The sequence below is a fragment of the Acinonyx jubatus genome, chromosome C2 (genome assembly GCF_027475565.1).
Source record: "Acinonyx jubatus isolate Ajub_Pintada_27869175 chromosome C2, VMU_Ajub_asm_v1.0, whole genome shotgun sequence".
In the NCBI taxonomy this organism is placed as follows: domain Eukaryota; kingdom Metazoa; phylum Chordata; class Mammalia; order Carnivora; family Felidae; genus Acinonyx; species Acinonyx jubatus.
This window is the reverse complement of record NC_069384.1, coordinates 17,934,995-17,956,347: the sequence shown is the minus strand read 5'-3', so window position 1 is coordinate 17,956,347 and position 21,353 is coordinate 17,934,995. Positions and strand designations below refer to the sequence as shown.

At 40.4% G+C, this 21,353-nt stretch overlaps 1 protein-coding gene, 1 long non-coding RNA gene and 1 other non-coding gene across 3 annotated transcripts in view; 1 reads left to right on the top strand and 2 right to left on the bottom strand.

Moving 5' to 3' along the window:
- Nucleotides 1-12,858, top strand: part of LOC128315130 (uncharacterized) — a 39,759-nt gene extending 26,901 nt beyond the window's left edge. The window contains exons 3-4 of the long non-coding RNA XR_008297579.1: nucleotides 4,318-4,428; nucleotides 12,830-12,858. This is a non-coding gene — a long non-coding RNA (uncharacterized LOC128315130). The remainder of the gene's footprint in view (nucleotides 1-4,317; nucleotides 4,429-12,829) is intronic.
- Nucleotides 1-20,812, bottom strand: part of CYYR1 (cysteine and tyrosine rich 1) — a 107,086-nt gene extending 86,274 nt beyond the window's left edge. Inside the window, exons 1-2 of the mRNA XM_027041774.2 lie at nucleotides 20,149-20,812; nucleotides 14,772-14,874 (exon numbers count right to left, since the gene is read on the bottom strand). Coding sequence (XP_026897575.2) covers nucleotides 14,772-14,874; nucleotides 20,149-20,221 — 176 coding nt within the window. The 5' untranslated portion in view covers nucleotides 20,222-20,812. The remainder of the gene's footprint in view (nucleotides 1-14,771; nucleotides 14,875-20,148) is intronic.
- LOC113594452 (U6 spliceosomal RNA) lies at nucleotides 744-846 on the bottom strand. The gene has a single exon (XR_003414839.1). It is a non-coding gene; the product is annotated as a U6 spliceosomal RNA (small nuclear RNA).
- Nucleotides 20,813-21,353: the final 541 nt, after the last annotated feature.

Sequence of the window (21,353 nt, the reverse complement as noted above, 5' to 3'; positions counted from 1 at the left end):
TATGTGGTTTCTCTCACCAAACTTGGGAAGTTTTAAGCATCGTGGTCCTCTTTTCTTGGACTCTGTGACATCAACGCTAGACTTTTCCCTGAGACTCTGTTCTTTTCTTCTTCTTCAATATTTTTTCTCTCTGTTGCTCAGATTGAGTAATTTCTACTACTCGGTCCCCAAGTTCACGTATGCTTTACTCTACTACCGAGCCCATCCGGTGAATCTTTTAAACCTTATCTCCTGAATTTTTTTGTTCTGAAATTACCATTTGGTTCTTCAGGTTTCCTATTTCCTTCTTTTTTCTGTTTCAGTCTTCTCATGAATTTCAAGTAGTGTTTGTCCTTACTTTTTGGGTCCTATTCATCCTAGCTGCTTTAGAGGCTCTATCAGAGAATTCCAACATGTCTGTTGCTTGATGACTGTTTGCCTTTCGAGTTAAGATTCCTCGTTTGTTTGACTGTTTGTTTGTATGCTGGGTGCTTTTGAATTGTATCCTGGACTTTGAGTCTTATGCTATGAGGATTTTGGTGTGAAGTGTATGGAGAATTCTGAGATTTTTGTTTCAGCAGGCGACCAACCAGTTTCAACTTAGACCACAAGCTTCAGTCAGACTGCTGGTTGTGGTTTTAATGTGAGTTCCATTTCCAGAGCCTTTGCAGTCAGGTTTGGATCTAGTTGCTAGTTGCCTAGCCTGTGTTCAGCTCTCAAGTTCTGTGGATACCGTTTAGGGTTGGATCCATGCATTTAAAAAAAAAAAAATGAAACGCTGCACATATTTGCATGCCATCCTCACACAGGGCCTTGCTAATCTCCGTATAGTTCCCATTTTAGTACGCGTGCAGCCAAAGCGAGCACAAAGATCTCACCGGTACTTTCTGGTTCCCTGGGACAACACGTGCAGTTCTCTGGTCAAAAAATGGGCTTTATTTACTTTGCTCTCTGCGCGTTTCTACAAATGGGCTCATAGCCAGGGTGGACCCCAGGAGGACAAAGACAGAAGAAAAGCAGTGGGGATTTGCCCCATCGTCCTGGTATAACATCACTCTGATCAGAAAGGAAGATTCCCCTTTCTCGGAATGTTAGGCTCCTGCCAGGTTCTGCTGCTGCCATTACCCCTGGCCCTGTTGCAGCAACCAAAGGATCACTTGGGAGCTACGCAAGAGAGCAGAGCAAAGAAAAAATATCGGGGTATTTTCCCCCACGGTCTTCCGGCACGCGGAGTCCTGGGTTACTTAGCTGGAGAGATTCTGCTGTATCTACTTGACTGTCCGTGTAAGCTACTTCTGTGTTTTGGGCTACGTTTAGTCCAGAGTGGAGTAAGCAGAGGGGGGAAAAACAACCGGTAAACTCATGGCTAGTTAGGCAGTACTTTGAATTTTGGTCTTGTTCCCCAATCTGTTTGCTACTGTTTACTTTCCATACACCTGAAAGGGCTTTTCCTGCCTCCCACCCCAATTTTATAGCTGTGTTCAGTGGGAGGCAGAGAGTGGAGCGCCCTTTCTGTGTCTCCCCCAGAACTGGAGCCAATCCTTGCCATGAACGGTAGTGAGACGAAACGATTGTACCACAAACGCGAAGCAAAATATATAGCATGTGCAATAAGCTGGCTGTTTCAAGCCAACACACTGAGTACACAGGAATTCATTTTAGGACTGATAGACCTCAGCTGATCCTTGCCATGATCAATGGCTTTTTACTCAGCATAGCATCTGGCATTTACTCGTTACCACTGAAAATATTTTCAATCTGGCGATGTGGCAAATGTAGGTTATGTACAATATCATCAGAGGCAAGTCATTGCCTTTTTAATTTTTGTCTTTTAAGCACTAACTTACTGCTGATTAAGACATTTTTTAAAAAACCTAATCAGGGCATTTCTAAGCTTTTACATGCAAAGGCACACTCAGATCTATAGAGTACTGTGATCACTGCTGAAATGGTCAGCAGTTAATGTCTATCTATTTTTGAGAGAGAGAGAGAGAGACACACAGAGAGAGGGAGAGTGAACAAGCTGGGGAGGGGTAGAGAGAGAGACACACATAGACACACACACAGAATCTCAAGCAGGCTCCAGGCTCGGAGATGTCAGCACAGAGCCCGATGTCGGGCTCGAACCCACGAACTGAGAGATCATGACCTGAACCGAAGCCGGACACTCAACCAACTGAGCCACCCACGTGCCCCTAAGTGGTCAGCAGGTAGAACACGTTTTTTGTGTATTAATTACTGACATGTCATCCACAGAGATGAACCAGGCTTATGTACAATACACATTTCTGAAAAATTGTGAATAAAATAAATTTTGAAAGGGGAATTAATTGGAACCCTATAAGGAATAGTTTAGTAAAACAAATCATTGCCTCCCCGATATTTGCTATTACCTGTGTGCTTTTTTAATAAATCAGGTTTATATATTTTTATTTGGACTTCCTTACCCCAGTGTTGAGTTGGCTTCTCTGATTCATAGGTCAGCCTAGGGCAACATGGAGCGTTTGTCTATTGTATGCACATGACTTTCTGGGCTGTATTACGCTTTTAGCAATTGCTGGGCGGCAGAACACTGTGCTTAATTAGTAGATTTTGTGGTTAAGAGATGGTAATCACGTTTGATTAAAAAGGTCGTTTATTTCATTCAAGGCTGAGGGCGCTTTCCTGAGGACAGAAGCCTATGTTTTGGCCTGGAGGACCAAGGAGGTCTTACACCCAAAGTGGCACTCACTTTGCAGATCAGTCATGGATTTCTGAATGACCTTGGAGAAGTCACTTTGCTTCTCTCTTCTCAACTCCAGAGATTTGCAAAGCCCGATGTTTTCATTAATGACAGGAAAATGTGCACAGTTCTTCTAGATGTTTTTTTTTTTAGTTTATTTATTTATTTTGAGAGAGAGAGAGAGAGAGCAAGCAGGGGAGTGGCAGAGAGACAGAGGGGACAGAGGATCCGAAGCAGGATCTATGCTGACAGTAGAGAGACTGATGTGAGGATCCAACTCACAAACCATGAGATCACGACTTGAGCCGAAGTCGGATGCTCAACCCCCTAAGCCACCCAGGCACCCCTTTCTAAATGCTTTTAATAACAAACATATCCTTTAGCTAAATTCTGAGAGGTAGGCAAGTTGTTACTACTGTTCCCTCTTTACAAATTAATAAACCCAGGCTTGGTGACATTAGGAGAATAAAGTTTGCAGAGCATAAGAGCAAGAGAAACTCAAATGCATTTTTTGTGAATCCAAACATTCTTGGTCTTTCTTCTACAAGTTCCTATCACTAAGACTTCTATCAGTTAATAAGAGAAATCACAAAGAATTGTTTTCTGTTGAATTCCACCTGGCAAAGGGCAAAGAGGTCTATTTGCTTAACGTAAGGATACGTATTGCTCAGGATTGCAATTGTCAAGTGGAGTTTTCACCACTAACTTGATACATTTAAGTATTTCTTCACGTATAATACTTTGGAGGTTGACCTTATATTATTCCTGGTGTCTGCAGAGAAAGAATGTTGTATCAACGTTGCGTAGGTGATTATTTGCAACCACAGGCGGCACTTACTTTTTGCAAAATGCAGCTCAGGGAGATACAGTGCTGCCCACCTTTTTTAACAGCCTGAATTCATACAGAGTATGTTTGGAGTCATTTGTCATGTTTTGCTCTATTTTTGGCAGATTGGTGCAGGGGCATTAAAAAAAAAAAGCATTCTTGTCAAGTGTCAGATCTTTCTTCTTCCTCTTTCCTTACAAATGAATACTGAAACTACAAATTCCATTTGTCTCCGAGTTACTATAGGTTAAACGGTCGAGGCTTTCACCCGTGGCCCTTTCGGTTGGAATCCTATTTCACTTTATGAGGTTATCACTGCCCTCTGAAATTTTCATCAGCTATGGGTGTGTTCATCCTAACATTTTGTAGGCGGGAGACATGGGTTCTGGCCCATAGCTGCCCACCAGAACTCGCCCAGGATAATCCCGTAAAAAGCACCGTGTGTGCCTAATTCTTCCCTCCTCAATTTTGTCAGCAAAACATTTTATCTCCCCAAATTATGCAAGTGACTCGAGTTGCAAGGAGGCTGTTCCCTTAGTAATCATGGGCTGGCATCCTGGAAGGAGCACACTCACTCCAGAGATGTGACAAGAGGTCAAATCGTCATAATCAAATCGGTCTTCAAAGTCTGATCCCTATCATCTGATTATAATTTATCCTAAACGGTGTGACTAGAAACTGATGCGCGGTTACATAGAGACCATTCCATTAATGACACCTGATTTATACTGCAGGAAAAGAAATTCTCTGAAATCAATAACATTTCCGAATTTGTTTTGTATTTATCCAGGTGATACATATTTGTGTAGAACCCACAATATATCCGGTTCTTCAGGAGCACATGAAGGACTGGCCTGCATTTAAACAATCCATTATGGGGGCGCCTGGGTGGCTCGGTCAGGTAAGCATCTAACTCTTGATTTCGGCTCAGGTGATGATCTTGCGTTTCGTGGGTTCAAGCCCCACGTTGGGCTCCTTGCTGTCAGCATGGGGTTTGCTTGGGATTCTCTCTCTCTCCCTCTCTCTCTCTCTCTCTCTCTCTCTGCCTCTCCCCCAATCTGTGCCTCTCTCTCAAAAATAAATAAAAACTTAAAAAAAAACACAACAGCCCATTATGGATCATTCAGTTGGTTCCACCCTCTACCTTTGATGGTAAATTGCCACACTGGCTTCTTACCTTCTCAGGGTCTAGAGTATGGAAGGGCAGAAAGATAATTTTGGAACCTGAGCTAAGCGATAAATAATAACAGAGTAGAGAAAGGATAATGTTATGGCAGCATAAGGGAGGGAATTTAATACAGATGTTAGGGGTAAAAAAGCGCTCTCCCCAAAGTACAGTGTTTAGGTCTCCATAAGGTCTTACAGCAATGAGTAGTGTCTACTCATCCCTTTTGAAATCTTCAGATCTGCCGGAGCCAGTGGGGAGTGGCAGTAAGACGTCGAGCACACACAGTTTTAAGTGCCAGCTCATTACACGGTAGCTGTATAAAATTAGAGAGATTACCCAGCTCTGAGCTTAACTTCCTCATCTGTACAGACAGGGAATAACAATACCTCGGTCTCATGAGGGCCATTCTGAAGATTAATAAACTAATATATTTTTAATTTAATTAATTTAATTTAAACTAATACATTTTAGATAATAAAACACAAAAAGCACATAGGAGAAAATAAGGACATTTAGGGTCCCCACCACGGGAGGTATAGTCAGGCTGATTAGTGAAGAACAGATCAATTTACACAGAGGCGAAGGAATATCGAAGGGATAGAAAACACTCTAAGGGAGGCTGAAATAGATGTAGAACACTTTTCAAAAGACTGATTAAATATAGAAAGGGAAGAACTCACGGTGTATTCCCGAATCTCCCCGGGGCTCTCTGGTTGGCTTGCTGTTCTCTTTCATACACCTCTCTCTACACCTTTTTCAACCAGCACCTCGAGGCTTCGTCCTCTCAAATCTATCTGTGCCTGCTCTAGGCTTCCCACGGAGTTCAGATTAGTCCATTTCACCATTTGAAGACCCACTGAATTGAGCCCATAGGCTATAAAGTCTATTACCGCTGCTCCCCTACTGGCCAGCCACTCAACATATTAAAAATGGAATTAATTCCCCTCTTGGAACCTTCTTGAATATTTCCTATTAGTTCCAGCACACCATCCACCCAATCATCCAAAGCAGAAGCTCCAGAATTAAATGTGGGCTTGTTCTTTCTTTTAGCCCCAGTCACTAGCCAGCAGTCCTCCAGTTCTAATCTCTTCTACCGTTTCATTCCATAGGTTAGGACGTTGTCAAGTCACGCCAGCCTCCTCTACCCAAGCGTGCTTGGAGGCTGGGCTGTGACGACAGCCCATCAGAGGTGGTGAAAATTGCAGAATTTCGGGTCTTACCCCACAGCTACCAAACCAGAATCTGCATGATAACGAGGGGCTGTTGAGGCTTATAATAAGAAATTTATATTTGGCCCTCCTTCTATTTCTGGCACAGAGCTCCCCAGATGCTTGAAATTTCCTAAAGGTGTCTTTTGTTAGGTTAACGAGGTGACTTTTGGAAAGCATCTGAGGATGGGGGCTGGTGGCCAGGGCAACCAACCAGGTAATAAGGGATGGAAAACTTTCAGTCCCACCCACCCACCTCTGGGGAGGGGAATGGGGCTGGAGATTGAGTCCAATCATGCCTCTGGAATGAAGCTCCCATCAAACCCCCAAAGGACAGAGTTTGGAGAGTTTCCTGGTTGGTGAACACACAGAGAGTTGGGGACAACAGATTGCTAGTGGGACACAGAAGCTCGGAGTATTCTCCCCAGGCCTTGCCCTTTGCACTCTTCCATCTTGCTGTTCCTGAGTTGGATCCTTTTATAACCAAGTAAAATGTTTTTCTGGGTTCTGCGGGTCACTCCAACAAATGCATCAATCTGTAGCTGGTTGGTCAGAAGCACAGGTGGCCACCTGGACTTGCCCCTGATGGTTGAAGTGGAAGGATGTCTTGTATGATGGAGGCCTTCACCTCTGGGATCTGAGGCTCTGTCCACACGGTAGCAGAATCGAGTTCATTGCTCAACGGTGTCTAGGCGACCAACTTGTCCCAGTTTGCCAAGGGCTGTCTCCATTGTGGCACTGAAAATTCTGCATTCCAGGAAATCCCTCAGTCCTGGGAAATCCTCAAATTCATGTATACCCTTCGCTCCCTCAGATATTTACACATTTACCACATGCCCATGTTTCCTAAGTAATGCACAGAATTATTTTATGTGTTTAACTTCACACAAATAGTATGTTTTGCACAGTCTATTTCTGTTAGCTCTTTTTCACATAGCATTACCAGTTTTGAGATTTATTATAGTGATGCATTAACATGCACAGATTTTTTTTAAGCTTACTTATTTATTTTTTAGAGAGACCGAGACAGCATGAGCGGGGGAGAGGCAGAGAGAGAGAGGGAGACAGGGAATGCCAAGAAGGCTCCGTGCTGCCAGCACAGGGCCCCACCCAGGGCTTGAACTCACAAAACCATGAGATCGTAACCTGAGCCGAAACCAAGAGTCAGACGCTTAACCGAATGAGCCACCCAGGTGCCCCAACATGCACGGATTCACTGTAATTTCTGTATCCCGTTCCATTGTATGAATGTAGTCGATCTATTTTCTTCTGATGGAAATTGAGGTTGCTTCCAATGTTTTGCTAGTTTAACACGTCTGCCAGTATTATAAATCTTGTTGCATATTTGGGAAATTTGTAGGGAATATACGTGGAAGAGGAATCACTAACCTCCAAAGTATGCCCACGTTCATCTTTACTGTACTTGGTCTAATTGCTCCCCAAGTGCTGATAACAGGTGACGTTCTTTCCCCAGCAATGTGAGCTCCGTTCACCTTGGCTCCTGCGGCTCACTGAACAGCGGCTCATGTCACACTGAACAGCACTGCCAGCCTGAGGGGTGTGAGATGGTATTTCATTTCCCAGCTTTGGCTCACTGGGTAGAGCATCTTCTATACACTTATTGCCCTTCCACTTCTCTGCTCTCTTATTTTTTTTGTGCACGCACATTGGTCATGTGGATTAAAGGTCAAGATTAAGAGATACAAACTGCCTGTCACAAAATAAAGAAGTCATGGGGATGAAAATCTTTTTTAAGAAGTATACAGTTCATTGGTTTTTAGTTTTAGTAGCTGTACTTGTGTTTTTACCTTTTATTTGAGAACTCTTTCCTATCCTGATACCATAATGTCATTCTCTCCCTTTTTTAAAAGTGATAAATGTTTGCTTCTTGCATTTATATAATTAATCCAATAGGAACGAATAGACTTCTGGGTGCGGTGTGACGGAGTGAGCGAATTTAATGTTTACCCATATGGATAGCTAATGCACCATTTATTGAATAACCCACCCACCTCCACTGGTCTGTAAGGCCATCTGTTATCTGTCAAAGCCCAATATATATATGAGTCAATTTCTAAGTTCTATATTCTATTGGTTTACCTGTAAACCAATATCACACAATTTATTTACTATAACTTTATAATAAATCTTGATGTCTCCAAGGCATGTCTTCTCACTTTGTTCTTCTTCATATCTTTTTTTCTTACACCCTTCGCTATCCCATGAAAACGTTACACTCAGTCTATCAAACTCATCAACAACAAAAAGAATGGTCTTGTGGGTTGTGATTAGAATTCCACTGAATTTACATACAGTTCAGGAAGAACTGACATATACCAATATTGATATCCTTACAATATTCACATCTAAAATTTGATAGATCTTTTCATTTCTGTAGCTCTTTCTTCTCTCAAAATTTTTATATATTTATATTACTCCATAAATGCCATGCATATACTATTACTGGATCTCTGACTAGGTATCTTATCATTTTTGATGTTATAAACGAGGTTTGGGTACACACATACATATTACATTGTCTGAATGTTGCTGATATAGAGGGATGAACTAATTTTTGTACGCTGAGCTTATATACGGCAATCTTGGTGAATTCTCATTCATTTTTATAGTCTGAAGAGTACAGGCAATCATAGCATTAATAAATAACAACTTAGCTCCCCCTATCCAATTCTTATCACCTCTTTTTAACTTGTCTTGTTAGTTACACTGACCAGGATGCTGAATAGAAGTCCTAGATGCCAGCTTGCCTTACAGATGGCTTTAAAGGGAAAGGTTATATATAATATTGTACCACTAAGTCTGGGGTTTGACATAGGGTTTTTTTGCTTTTTGGAGATTTTTCTTTTTTGAGATATTTATAAGGTGAAGAGACTTTCCTCTGTATTCTTAGTTTGCTAAATCTTTTCTTTTAACTCCAAGTAAGCGATGCATCTTATCAATTGCTTTTCTTTTCGAGGTTAATCTTAGAATTACTCTCCTTCAAGAAGCTTTCCTAGAACCCTCAAACTGGACTAAAAGCTTCTCTTCCCTAATTCCACTGCATTTTGCACTTTCCCCAGTAGATTTAACTATCTCTTTATAGGTCTATGCTCCCCAGTAGCTTATAAATAATTCAAGGACAAGAACCATGTTTGGTTCAAGGCTCTATCCCCCAGAACCTGGTGTACAACACAGAATCTCTGTCTACATATTTATAGATACAAATTCCTGAGAACGTTCTAGAAACTTCATCCATTTCTTTCTAAACACAAATTATGTTTCTGACATTGAAGCTTAATTTACAGAGGCAGTTACGATGAAATAGAATGTAAGATTTGACAGAGAAGAGTTTTAGATTTCTAGATGTTTATTGTATAAACATCTTTATAAAAAAACCCATAAAATAGAAATATCTTCTGAGACACACTGACGTGATTCTTAATCAAACAAAATTTGTTACTACGTTTGAAGCCAAATTCATATTTGTTTTAACATTATATTAATTATTTATCTTTGTGTCATACTAAAGGTAGACCCTCCCCCCTCACCCCACCAACTTTGGTTTGCTCAGTAAGCACCTTTCAGAGTTGTTTTTCTCATATCTAAGTACTAAGAATATTTTATTTTAATTACTTTAAATGATGTTCCCAATACCAAAGGGCCTTTCAAAATACATTATGTCCCAGTCAGTATTTGAAGAGCCCCACGTGTTTTATTCAGAACGTTCAGCTACTAAATGAGCATACGCTTCAAATGCCATTTGAAAATATGAAACCTTTATCTTTTAGCTCGGTTTTGCTTTCATGCGTAACATGGTTCTAAAATCACAGTGGTGATATTTATTACCTGTCTTTGCAAAACTGTGGGCAATACATCTTTCACATTTCATTGAGGAGAAAAGAAACTTAATCCCACCAGGATCTCCATTATTAGTTCTTCCTCTTGATTTTTTTCCCCACGGGGATTTTGTGTTGGCCAGATGGTGCTCTGAGGAATCCCTCGACAGAGCTGTATTTTACAGAGGCATACTGGAAAAGCAAATATCTATTTCTGAATAAAAGGATTAAATCTTATATCTTGTTATCGGGCTCACTAAGTCCATCCTAGGCATTATTGGGCTCCTATTCGACACCAGACAATACTTTTTTTTTACTCACAGAGCAGTTTCCCTTCACGTCCAGTAAAGTTTTTACTTTATTCCATTACTGACAGTAATTAGCCACTCAAGTGCACCCTCTATCCCCTTGAATTCTTCCAATGCTAAAGAGTACTCTACAAACCACGTCTTTATGCTGGATCCTCTCCCTCAGGCATGTCAATTAAACTTCATCAGCAGCAAAAAAATTGAAATATCCCTTTCTATATTCATCACAGATATTTATTTTTCACGGGGAAGAGTGGCTAAATGAAATGTTTGAGAATCATTTTGATGAGAAATTGTTTACTTCTTGAGTTGACCCAATTCTCATTTTCAAGCACAGTGAGGCTTTTAATCTTCAGGTAATTACCCTCATGATGACAAAAAGTCTCAAAAAGGGAGAAATAATTCCAAGGTCACGTATCCTGTCATAAGTTGTTCTAAATAGCGCAACATCTCAAAGTGTTTATTCCAAATCCTTTCTTTATGGCATAAAGAAGATAATGTCCATTTGGTACCCTTCTCACCCATGTCCTTTGCCATAGTAGTACCTAAGAGTATGTCATTTCTATATAAAACCAGCTATCTTAATCAAGAAAAATAATACATTATTTTGTTTCAGTTTTGTTAAGCATGGCCACTAAAAGTATGTGAACGTAAGGACCTATCTTTTGTCTTCCCTACTTATTCGTATGTTATATTTAAAGTTTAACCTTCCTTCTACAGCAACATTGAATAACATGGGTTCTCAAACTGACCAGTTCCATTCTTATATCTTTGCCTTTGCAAGTGACAGTCTCTCTCTGGAATGTACCTCCCTTTCTTGGCTGTCCATTTATATAAATATCTTTCAATACTCTGATCCAATTCCATGTTTATGAGACTTTCCCTAAACATTTCTTTCCAAACACATATGCACAAAGACTTGGCTGTTTTCTCTCTTCCTGGCCCTCCAATAACACTTGATAGATTAATTCACTGAATCAGAATTAAATGTTCTGCACTTTCTTCTCTTATGAGATTGTGAGATCCTAGAGGTCAAGGTGTATCATTTATTCATCCTTGGATCCCAGAACCTAGCTCAGTACTGCTAAAGTAATTAATGAGCCCTCAATATGTATTTGTAAATAACAGATTACATAGTATATGCTGACTTCTGTGAAAACATTCTTAAATTCTGGAAAATGGGACTATTTTTCTATATTGAACTTAGTATGTGTGACCATAATGATCAAAAATAAATATGCTATTTAAAATAGACTTATTGTGGTGATCATTTTGCAATATGTACAAATATTGAATCAATATGTTGCACACCTGAAACTAACATAATGTTATATGCCGACTATACTCCAATTAAAAAGTAGATATGCCATTTTAAAAGTTGAATTTTAAAATTTTTCAGGAGACACATGTAAAATTAAAAATTCCTGACTGAAGGGGTGCCTGGGTGGCTCAGTCGGTTAAGCGTCCAACTCTTGATTTCAGCTCAGGTCACGATCTCATAGTTTGTGAGTTCAAGCCCCGTGTCAGGCTCTGTGCTGACAGTGTGGACCTTGTTTGGAATTTTCTTTGCTTCTACCCCACCCATGTTCTCCCTCTCTCCCTCTCTCTGAAAATAAACAAATAAACTTTAAAAAATTCCTAACTGAAAAAAGAAAAAAAAATGTGGGGATGTAGAATCTAAATTTATTTGTCAAAATTAACTCATATTTAGAATGTAAAATGTCTAAAAACAAGGGACCTGAGTAATGTAAGTAAGGCTTTTCAACGAAAAGGTAAATTTAGCTCTTGGGATCTCTTTACAAATGAACCTTAGTGGTTCATTTGTAAAACAGAAAAGGGAGTTGAAGGAAACAGAGTTAGGGATAAACACCTCTCTCTGATTATTTTAGAGGGGCCTCAGCGATGAGTATTGACTGCACATTACCTTACCGATTTGTGAACGGTTTAGAATGACCCAGATTGTACTTTGCACTCTTTTTAGTTCATTTTAAGCTGAGCCAAGATATCTTCTATTTTGAAAACATACAAAAATAGAAAGCAAATTATAACCAATTTATAAAATTAGCCATTTAGGATACATTACATCCCATTGTGTTTACAGCTTTCTTCCTTATTACTTTTCTAATAAGGACAAAGATTTAACTTTCCGTTAAGATGATTAAAATGATTTTAGCAAGAATGTGCCTGGATACTTGGAAGAGAGGAAGGTAGTTTATGTGTTCCAAAATAGCAATATTTGAAAACATGTGCATGAAAGAACTTTTGTAAGCATTCTTGGAATGATTTTGTCTCTATCTCCTTTCCCCCCACAACTTAAAAAAAAAAAGCTTTGGGTGGAGTTAAGAACTCTTTTCAAATCTTAAACAATTACTGGAAATCCTGAAAATGTATTCTCCTTTATTCAGTGGGGGAAAACACTTTAAAGCTTCTCTTTATTTTTTCTCCTGAGAATTGTTTACCAAAGGATTTACTTAATGGCTTCTATTTTGAACACAGAATTCAGTTATAACCGCCTGAAATATAACGCCATCTGTGTTTATTCTCCCCCCAACTCAAAACACAATTCTTCTCTTCAAATATAACCAGTCCATGGCCCTAATAACCCAGACAACTAGATCAATTCCACTCTTTACTTTAACCAAGGGTAAAATTAAAGAGTTACAACGCATACCATAAAAATGTAAATCTGAATGTCAATATAAAACATACAAAAGCGCATCTGTAAATTTAAATTTTTAAAGTTCTGATTTTAGTAATTTTTTCTTCTCTCTCTATTCCCCAGGGTGCAGTTAGCTGTGAGGTGACAAATAAGGACACAATGCACACAGTAATGGATATTAGTGGATGGGACCAGGAGGCAGGGGACCAGAGAATCACGGAATCACTCTGAAGCTTGTTTCCTCAAATCTATACCACCTTTTGAGCCCACCTGCACCTCTCCCTGAAACACCAACAGCTGGCATGTGGAATCCACTGGAAAATGAAATTGGAATTTAGTAATTATGTATTTTAAATTGTTTTAAATTGCAATTTTTTTTAATGTTTATTTATTTCCCAGAGAGAGAGAAAGACGGAGCGTGAGCGGGGGAGGGCAGAGAGACAGAGGGAGACACAGAATCCGAAGCAGGCTCCAGGCTCTGACCTGTCAGCATAAAGCCTGACACGGGGCTCGAACTCACAAACTGAACTCATGACCTGAGTTGGACGCACAACTGACGGAGCCACCCAGGCGCCCCTATTTTAAAGTACTTCAAGAGTGAGAAGTGACATACAAATGTGAAACATCCTTATATATTTATATTGAGCGTATTTTGAGCTGATTAATCCCGTAAATATCATTCTGACTGATCTCTAATGTAAGAAGGAGACTTAAACCCTTTTTCAGCAAGACTTCCGGGAGAAAATGTCAAACATTTTATTTAGAGTTTATTTTGCATTTCAAGAATGCTTAAATTCCGTTCATCAATCTTTATTACAGCCTGACAATTCTTAGAGCCATGGTAGACTTCAAGAGTATCCTGAAGTATGATTATTTTTGGCCTTATTCAGACAGTTATGATCTCCACTATCAGCCCCAACTTTGATTTTAGAAAGTGTATGTGGTGCCAGCTCTTCTGTCCTCAGGGAATGGAGAATGAGTTATCGTGATATTCACTTGAAAAATAAAAACTAAGGTGCTAGTCTAAAAGACTAGATCCTGGCTGTTATTTGAAAGCCACATGTGATTTTTGACTCCGAAAAGTCTTACGTTCCTAATTTTCTAATTTCTTGACTTTAAGATCCATGTAGAAGAACAAAGAATTGCAAACCCTTCAGACATACAACCCTGAAGGCCGTTCCAGCTTCTCCATGTCCCTTTGCCCAGGGCATCTCCAAAATAAATTTTCTATTTGTTATGGAGGAATGTTAAACACAGTCTATGCGTGTTTGTTTCACTCGTGTTTGTACTTGGTTACCACCGTATAGGGCTGATGCTTAGACTTTCTTGGGCTCTAAGCTTATTTCCCGAAGTTCTTCAACATACATTATGTAGAAAATTGACATTTCGTATCTTAACTGTTTTTATTCATAATGTCTCTCATCTACTGAATGAGATAGACAAATACATGGCAAAATACACTAGCCATAATTAAATGACAAATTCTAACTTACAAATCCTTCAACAAAGCAGACAAAACCATATAATTGACAATGTTAAAAAATGATCAGTAAATGCATGTGGTCGACTAAAAACATTGTTATTATAGAACACAAATTAAGCGTAAAAGAATACTTCTTAACCCTCTTCTAATAAAAGCAGCTTATGTTGCATATCACTTTGCATATTTTGTTAGATAATATAACACTGTAGATAGTGATGAGTGTTTAATATTTCCAGGGAAGGCTTTATGTCAATAACCACTCTTTGGGCACCCGTGTGGCTCAGTCAGTTGAGCGTCCCACCCTTGATTTCAGATCAGGTCACATCTAGTGTTTCATGTGATCAAGCGTTTCATGTGGTCTCAGCTCAGGTCACACGTAGCATTTCATGTGACAGTGTGGAGCCTGCTTGGGGCTCCCCCCCACCACCCCGCTCCACTCACCATCTCAAAATAAATAAATAAACTTAAAAAAATAACCCCCTTTAAAATTTCTTGCCCCTACCTCTATACCTTGGTACTTTGTGAACACGTAACTGAGGAATGGAAAGAGCATCAGTATTGCCGAACTTGACCAGTACTCACGAGAGGATATTCCCAATATAGGCGTAGTAGGAACAACAGTAGGGCGTGGCCCCATCACAGCAGTAAGATCTGCAGTCTTTGCCACACTGAGCAAGGCAATCCTCTGCAAAAGAAACACCACACACGTCCTTTACAGTTCTGAAATCACAGCTTCATGAAAAATATTCTATTTTATGTCTCCATCGGTCAGCAACCACACTTCGGTGCATTTAGATATTCATTTTGCATACTCAGAATTCTAAAACATGAATAAGCATCTAAACTAGTCTTCCTTCCCTATTGGACGTAAATCCAGAAGAGGCAAAGACCATTCTGTTTTGAATTTCCTTCATCCAACACCATAACTGGTAGTTGGAAGTGCTGAACGGGACAACGAAAGGAGGAATGAATGATCCAACAGATCAGCCATTCAATTTTGCAACAGAATTCTTATAACAATTTCGAAATGATAAAGTCTTTTGACTTGAGGGTCACATTAAGGTCATTTGATGGCATGTGTTATTGACGTGTTTACTGTCAACTGGAGATACTTTTTAGATAATGTATATTTTTATGACAATGCATTATATGTTACTCTTTCTGTACATTTTGTTTTACCCTCTTAATGACAGTTTGCACACATATGGTAACACAACTGAGTCTGCATATCCTGTCAATTCATCTGGATTGGAAGACAATGGGTTAGTTGTAGGAAGGCGTTTCCGTAGATAACTATCTTGTGAATAATTAACAATTTATTTAATGTTGGATTTAAGAATCAACAAGTTATGAAACAGCACTACGGGAAGGGAAAAAGGTGCTTTCTGAGTAGAAAGGACATGTTGGAGCTGATAAAGCCAAATTACTGTCTTTTTTCTTCCATCTGTTTTCGGCAAGGAAAATTAGACCCCACATTTGAATAAAAATTGCCCTGGCTTTTAAAAATTCTTCGTGCCACCTAAATGATTTATGTTTAACAAGTTCAGATGATTATTTAATTACGATCACTGGTATAAATTATCATGGATATGTGAGTTTGAGGTACATGATTAGAAACGCACTAAATATAGTCTGGTAATTTAAGTTACATGTTCAAGAATCACAAAGGAAGTCCTTTCCAACTCAATCCCTAGAGGTAATATCAACTATTATCTAAATTATGTAACACTTTTGCTTGTCTGTCAAACCATAACCGAAAAGTACAAGATGTTACATTATGTCTGTGTGTCCAGGTGATTGATTTATCCAGAAAGAAAAATTTAGATTTAAAAAAATATTAATGTATATTTATTTTTGACAGAGAGAGAGAGAGGACAAGGTGGGACGGGCAAAGAGAGAGGGAGACACAGAATCTGAAGCAGGCTCGAGGCTCTGAGCTGTCAGCACAGAGCCCGACACGAGGCTTGAACCCACAAGATGTGAGATCATGACCTGAGCCGAAGTTGGACGCTGAACTGACTGAGCCACCCAGGCGCCCCTAGATTTTGTTTTTAAATCACCTCCCTGACAGGATGATTCTTGACAAATGAATGTCATCACAAAGTAGCAAAGTTCATTGATCTTTTTCAATAATGCATGGCCTTTGCAGAACACGTGAAAACGTTCACCTTTTTTCCCCCTCCATTTTACTTCTACCCCATAAATTAATAAACCTTAATGTTTTCTTCTGAGATGAGGTAAGAAGAAAGGAGAGGAAGAAATAATTACTTTGTAAGATTCAGTAACTCTACTGAAAACCACTGCTAAATTTTGAAGACAAGAAGCACAATCTAATGACCTACTGACAGGGTATGCTCTTTGCAGAGTGCATCACACTTTTTAAGGCTATTTATCTTCTCATTTTTCCCTATGAACTTCTATAGCTCTCATTTTTAGTGCTGTTTAGTTAATTCAAACATTTAGATTAGTTAGTTGTCTCAAGAGGCTTAACCGGGATGTTTTGCTGCATGTTCTCTAAAGCCATTCGGAGAGTGGAAGAGCCGATGTCCCCATTTTTTCTGTGTGAGCAGGACAACCCATATGTAAGTAGCTTCATGGGGTGCCTTCGGAATGATGCCCTTGATAGTGACGTCTTATTAAACTCTCCATGAATATCAAAGGTTCAATTACTATTATTGTATTCCAGTTACTACTATTATAAGGACGTGGTGTTATCAAAATATTTTGAACCAATGTTACAGGAAACCAACATCTTGTAGCCAAGGAGCTGGATTATACCTGCAGCAAACATCAGGATCATGTCACAAGTTGTTCCTTATTTTGATGGCATTTTCTAGCACTCCTGTCTACTTCCCAGAATTAAACAACTGACAAGGGCAGATGTAAGAGTATGGCAAACAGATTCACAATCACAACATTCTCAAACTGAGGTTTTGACCACACGTCAAATCTTCTATGTTAGTTGCTCTCTCCAGTTTAGTGGAGAGCAATTCTGTGAAAATCGGATTTGGAAGGCACCGGAGCATTTTCTCACTTGTAAGGAATGGAACATTCCAATTGTTTCAGAAGATAATTGATATTACCTCTAATATTCGAGTGAATATTCTTGAAAAGTAGCCAGTTCAAACTTTCTTCAGTGACTTGAATCAAAGGCATGATGTGGAAGAAGGTTCTCCAACCCTCACCCCCACCTCAAGGAATTCGTGGCACAGGAAAAGCGACATCTGGTTGCAAAGCACATGCTCAGAAATGGCTCTTGTAAGCTACAGCTGAGGATAAGGGAGGAAGGAAAGGGAGGGGACAGCAGTCACTGGCTGAGGCTGGGAAGGTAAAACCTTGGCCAAATCCTGTCTTTGTTGCCTGCGGTGGGAGTTGGATAACAGCATAAATGTCATCGGGTCTCTTTCCAAAGGTGGTTCCACAGCAAAACGTGATGCTTTAGGCACAGAAACTTCACCCGTACCTCCTTGTCAAAGGGAGCATGAATTTAGTGCATCTGCTTTGGGGGAAAATAATTCAGGTTATAGGCGGTGCATCTACATAGGTTTTTGTCCCATTAAAGCTGGAAATTTATTTAACAGGGTGTCTCAACTGTTAGATCGGCATTGTTTCCTCATCATCCCCCAGTCCTCACTTCCAGCCACATGTCGTAGTTCCAACCAAAATGAATTCTGTATCATGACAAATATATATCTCATGGTTTTTGCCTTTGTTCACATTATATCCTCCTCCATTTCCTTATGTCCAAGGCTTCCCTATCTAGTCCCTAAATTCCTCCTTAAGTTCAATTTCTCTGAGCGATTACTTATTGGGTTCTTCTTATGGGCCAGGTATTTTGCCGGTCTCTGAATATCATGCTGAACAAAACAGACATCATCTTCCTGGAGCTTACTCTCCTAAGCCAGCCATGAGGTTCCCTCCTGTGAACAGTTCTGGCACATGACTGTAATTCGCCTATGACACAGCCTTTTATACATCGTAATAGGCCTCCTTTATCTCCCAGATGAAACTCAGAGCAAGGCCTCTGTCCTATATAACACTCAAAATGCCTCACTCAGTGAATATTGGGTAAATAAATAAGGCAAACATAAAGGGATTTCTGAAGCAAAGAGTTCGGGAGTTAACACCAAAGAACACACTGGCTAAATATTTCTTATCAAAGATAGTAAGTTAATTTAGTATTATTGGCTTGTAGTTATTCTGTAGCTTTCGAGGGGGGTATGCCTAAGAAGAGAAGAAATGAAGGCAGAGAAACTTTCTAAACTAACCAAACTTGTTGCCAGAAGGCTTTGCAGATTTCCTGAACCCTGGGGATTGTTCACCAAGCACAGGGTGGGGTGGGGGTGGAGGTGGGGTGGGGGTGGGGTGGGGAAACAGGACGAAAGGAAGGAAAAGCGTGTGCATTAGAAGCTTTCAGTTTACCACAGGGAATAAAATAGACAAGAGTAAGTTGTTGTTCAACGGTGTGCTTGAGTAAAGATGAGTGAGGTTTTGTCCTATTTTCTTATTTTTATTTTTGTTTTTGGATAAACAGAGGAGTTGAAAAGAATCATTGCTTCAAATGAACGAATGGGAAGATTTTACTATAAAGCCAATAACGCAATTGTTTCTTTTAGCTTCGCAAATTCTGGAATACACTTTAAGGTACAGAAATACGCAAACGGATTAGAATGCAGTTTCTCCTCATTAAGTAGGAAGTTCTTTTCCTACTTTGATGAATTTTTGCATTTGAAAGTCAGAATTTTCCTTGCAATAAAATATCTTTTAAATAACTTAAAGACAGCCACTAATTCACATTTTAGTGTATAAATTGGAAATTTCTATAGAAGTTTGGGGAGTCATTTCTGGCAAGGTTGAATGAGAAGTTCAATTCTCTTGACGTTCACGTTCAATAATGTTGAAGAACCTCTTCATGTCAGTCGCAATCTTCGTTAAGTATCAAGAAATAAATCACAGTGCTACATAAATTTACTATTGCAAGGTCACAGGTAAGCCTGTGATTTTTTTTTTTTTTTTGTCCTAGGAAGCGAGAGACATGAAAACATTTTACAAAGAACTTTGCTTTCAGCTTCTTTTGTGAATAGGAAGCAAATGCAAAACCACATGTGTAATTAACTTTATACATGAATAACCAGTGAAAAGCCATTTTCAGTTCCATATCAATCATGAAACAAGAAAACCGCTTTGCTCCATCAATTATTAGCAATTCTCAGGAAGAATAATTAGGAGGAGGGAAATGAAATTCCTTTCACCTATAAACAGTGCTTCACGAAATCGATGAAAACAGGATTAGACTCTGGGTGAATTTACGCCTCCCGAAAACCTCCTATTTGAACTCAAAGCATCCAATTATCCAGACTACCACACTTGAGAATCATCTTCTAAAGTGAAAAAAACAAAACAAAAAACCCGATGGTCTAAGGCTTTATATTTCGAAATACTCAGAATGTGGGGGTAGCAAGGAGAGGAGATAGACAGACTACCTTGAAATGGAAAAGTCACCACATTAGTTCATGTTAAAACTTCAGCAAATACCTCTGAATCTCGGGTACTTTAAAAAAAAATGCTTTTCTCCCACCCCTCAGTCTCTGCCCTCAACCCCCAGATTCCTGAGTCGTGGACAGAATCAATGGAACGCTATCCAGAGAGTGAAATCCTCTAAATGTGCGTTCGGGATTTTTAAATTGGACTGGGAGTTTTAAATTGCTTGCAGAGAGAGAAGGGAGGAGGAAAGGGGAAAGGGAAAGTTAAAGAAAAGGAGCAAAACAAAACAAAACCTCGGGGGAGGTCGAGCCGAGGGTCGCAGCACGCCGGCTTCCCTGGCTGCCCGGCGGGGACCACCCCGTCTCGGCTCTCCCACCAAGGTCCCCGTGCCTCCCGCCCAACCCGCGTGGCCAGAGGGCGACCCGAGCTCAGTCCCAAGTCTCGTTCCCCTCTCCCGCCGCCCCAGGCCACTGACCTGCGTAGACAAAGAGCAGGACCAGCTTCGGAAGCAAGATTCCTGGACCCCCGGGCAGCCTCAGCGCGTCCATCCAAGCCGGTGGCCGGAGGTTGCGCGCCAGGACAGACGGACAGACGCACAGACTGGAGAGAGGGCTGATGGGGGGGAGAAGGGAGAGCCCGGGCCGCGGAGGAGCCGGAGCGCGGTCAGAGGGAGAGGGCAGCGCTCCCGAGAGGGGGGTCGCGCGGGGACCGGGCCATTGCCCTGAGCGTCTTCGAGGGGAACCCGGCCGTGGCGCGCGGGGCTGCGCTGGGGCCGAGGTCTCTTTGTCTCTGCCCGCGGCGCTCAGGCGGCAGGCGAGGCAGCCGCTCCGGCGTCCTGGGCCACCCGGGCTCACATTTCATCTCCGCGGGTGGCACCGACGCGGGGCTGGGGGCGGGGGTGGCCCCGACTCCTCCCCACCCTCGGGTTCTTCCTTCTGTGGCTTGAGTCCTGGAGCAAGAGGGAACTTCTTCCAGCCCGGTGCTCTGGCAGTTGCTCTTTTGAATTCCAGCCCTGCGCTCCAATTTTTCCTTTGGAGGCAATAGGTGAAGAAGAATCTAACTTTTCACCTTTCAACAAAGGTAGGGCAGTTGCAGGGTTGAAGGTTCTGGACAAAGGAAGCCACTAAAGAAAGCCCAGAAGAATTGGAAAGTCAGAGGCCGTGTGTAGCTTCTCTGCTGAGAGCTGATAAAATGTTTATTTGTTAAACACCTAAAGCATCGTTAGTAAAGTGGAAAACAAAACAAGAATGTACACTGTCATCGCTATTGGTTGATGCTGTTCTGGAGTTACTGGCCTATGCAATTAGGCAAGAGAAAGAAAAAAAGTTATAAAAATTGGAAGCAAAAATTACCACTGGCAAATGATATGCTTGTATATGTGGAAAATCAGACAGAATCAACTATACAGCTCTTAAATAGAGTTACAGAGACTCAATCATTTTCTTTCATGCAAATTAGAATCGATTAGAAAGTTCTGTTTTAGGCATGAAAGGAAAAAAAAAGCATGAGTAAGTGAATAAAGATAATTCTCTTTATTTATTAAAGAAATTCAAAAGAGTGATGAATGGGATAAGCCTCAACAGAAAATAACCATATTATAACATCACAATGATTGAAACAGTTTTCATTAACACTAGAATAGATAGGCTTAATGGAACAGACTGGAGAATCCAAAAATGG